Source organism: Miscanthus floridulus, chromosome 7, assembly GCF_019320115.1.
Source record: "Miscanthus floridulus cultivar M001 chromosome 7, ASM1932011v1, whole genome shotgun sequence".
NCBI classification, from domain to species: domain Eukaryota; kingdom Viridiplantae; phylum Streptophyta; class Magnoliopsida; order Poales; family Poaceae; genus Miscanthus; species Miscanthus floridulus.
In genome coordinates, this window is record NC_089586.1 from 43,918,478 (window position 1) to 43,920,816 (window position 2,339).

Here is a 2,339-nt window from a genome sequence, read left to right on the forward strand (position 1 = left end):
AAGGGACAAAGACCATGTGACCCCTGGTCTCGTTTCGCGTCGGTTGGTGGCACAACACAGCTCGTAGTATGCAGGCATGCAGCAAGGCCAACGCGACCCCAGCGCCCGCGCGCCGCCACCCACGAGCCCACGACTCCGTGAGCGCGGCAGGCGCGCATGACACTGGTGGGTGGTAGCAGCAGATCACACTACCGTTGCAACATACTCCTATGCATACATACATGTAACCTCAGCTTGTTGATTCAGAATCAGAAGGACGATCAGGCGTGTCAAACTTACTCTAATTGGGAATTGGGATCCAACGAGATGGGCCGGCGAATATAATCTCAATCAAAGAATTGTCATTTCACAGTTCGAATAATGAATGAGGATTGCTACTTACAAAAAAGAATCTATGGAATGGAATTTCCTCTTCCTACCTAGAGTCCTAGTATGCACGAACACCTCAATTTGTGCTCGAACTAATTAATCCGCGTTTAGATGGTATATATGCACATCCGCCTGAACTGTGATCAGAAGAGTTTCCCGGCGTAGTCCTTGATGTCGTCATCCTTCACCGACGCCGACGCCATCCTTCTGAACTGCCGGAGCTCCGCCGCGTCGCGGCCCAGCAGCAGGGCGACCTTGGTCCGGAACACCTCCCCGTTCTCCCGCCGCTCCACGTCGGCCTCCCCCAGGGCGGCCTCGATGTCCTCCTGCACCTTGCGGTAGAACCCGGCGCAGTTGCGCAGCAGCTCGAACAGCATGCCCAGCTGCGCGCCGTGCTCCACCGTGTTCACCGCCGCCGCCAGCGCGCCGCACGCCGCCGCGGCGCCGGACGCCCACGCGCCGTCGCCGGTCCCGATGAAGGCCGCGGCCACCGCGGCGGTGCCGGCCAGCGCGGGCCCCGCCACGGCGAGGCCGCGGTTGATGGACAGCACCAGCTTCCCCACCGTTAGGTACTGGTGCTCGTCCTTGGCACGGAGCACGCGCAGCAGGCCGCGCATCTCCTCCTCCAGCTCCTGGCTCCACCCGTTGGAGGTGGTGCGGACGCCGCGGCGACCGAAGCTCCTGGACCGGGTGGTGGTGCTGCTGCTCTTCGGCTGTTGCTGCGGGCGGCGGCGCGGCCACCACCGCGCGGGCTCCACGGCCTTGGGGAACTTCTCCAGCATCCCCGGGAGCAGCGGCAGCGGGTACGCGGCGTCCAGCGCGAGGACCCTGTCCATGGCGTCCTGCACGTCGGCCTGGGTCACCTGCTGCGCCTCGTGCTGGAGCGTGGCGCGGACGTCGCGCTCCAGCTGCCTCCATAGGCGCGTGGCGTTGCGCTGCTCCTCGGCGAGCTGCGACGGTTGCACCCTGTTGACGGCGGCCATGGTGACGGCGGCCGTGGCGAGGAGGACCCCCGCCGAGGCCTTGAGCGCGGCCACGGTTCCCGGCGCGGCGGGCGCCAGCGCGGCCATCACGGAGGCCGCCAGCGTCAGGGAGTTGGTGGAGTGGAGCAGCAGGTGGTTCCAGTTGTCCCGCTGCCGCCCGATGATGTCGTGCATCTCGGCGCGGTCCGCCGCGGCCTCCGCCACCGCGCGGAGCTTGTCGATCGCCGTGTTGCGGTCGGCGGGGGAGGAGGCGATGCTGCCGCTGGTGGTGGTCACGTCGATCCAGTCCTGCTTGAGGCCGCCGTCCGCCGGGATGGAGGACGCGGTTGTTGTCTGGACACCAGACGGCACGCGCAGGCCGGCGCGGCAGGGGGCGGCCGTGGTCCGGCGCGGCCGCGTCGTGAGTGACGAGGACGAGGAGGTGGAAGCCGTCAGGAAGAGGCGCTGTGCCTGAAGAGCCGCCGCCATGGCCGATTTGGATCAGGTGTCCGTGTTCGGATCGAGGTCGCTTGGAGTGGATTTGGATGGGCGACGACTGATGAGAATGTGAGAGCTGGGTCGGTGGCAGCGGCAGTGGGTTGATGAGAGCTGGGAGCGAGGGGCGAGGATATTTATAGGACGAGTGGAGAGGAGACGGCGCGGTGGGTGGAAACGTCTGACCCGGTGGGCTGGGTGAATCCCCGAGATGGGATCGCGTCCAAGCTTGGAGGGAGGGAGACCGTTTCTGGCAGGCAACCTGGTCCGGTCCGTACACCCGTCCGCGGCTCCGCGTTGTCTGACTCCATCGTACCGTCCGTGAGTGCGCCGCTTGCTAGCTGGCTCTCCTCCGTTCCATTTTCATTCCACTTTGTAGTGAGTACATCATGCCATCATCCATAACACAAGCAGGTTTCGCTTCAAAAGTGCCTAGGATTCTGTTGGAATTGTAGTTAAATTGTAAAACTACTGCACGGTATTCTTTTTAATGTATGTAAACTTAGAGGGCCG

At 63.7% G+C, this 2,339-nt stretch overlaps 1 protein-coding gene across 1 annotated transcript; it reads right to left on the reverse strand.

Moving 5' to 3' along the window:
- Positions 1–319: 319 nt before the first annotated feature.
- LOC136463121 (probable F-box protein At4g22030) lies at positions 320–1,930 on the reverse strand. Its single transcript, XM_066462152.1, has one exon. The coding sequence runs from the start codon at positions 1,818–1,820 to the stop codon at positions 513–515; it is 1,308 nt and encodes a 435-aa protein (XP_066318249.1). The 5' UTR covers positions 1,821–1,930; the 3' UTR covers positions 320–512.
- Between the last annotated feature and the right edge of the window lie 409 nt (positions 1,931–2,339).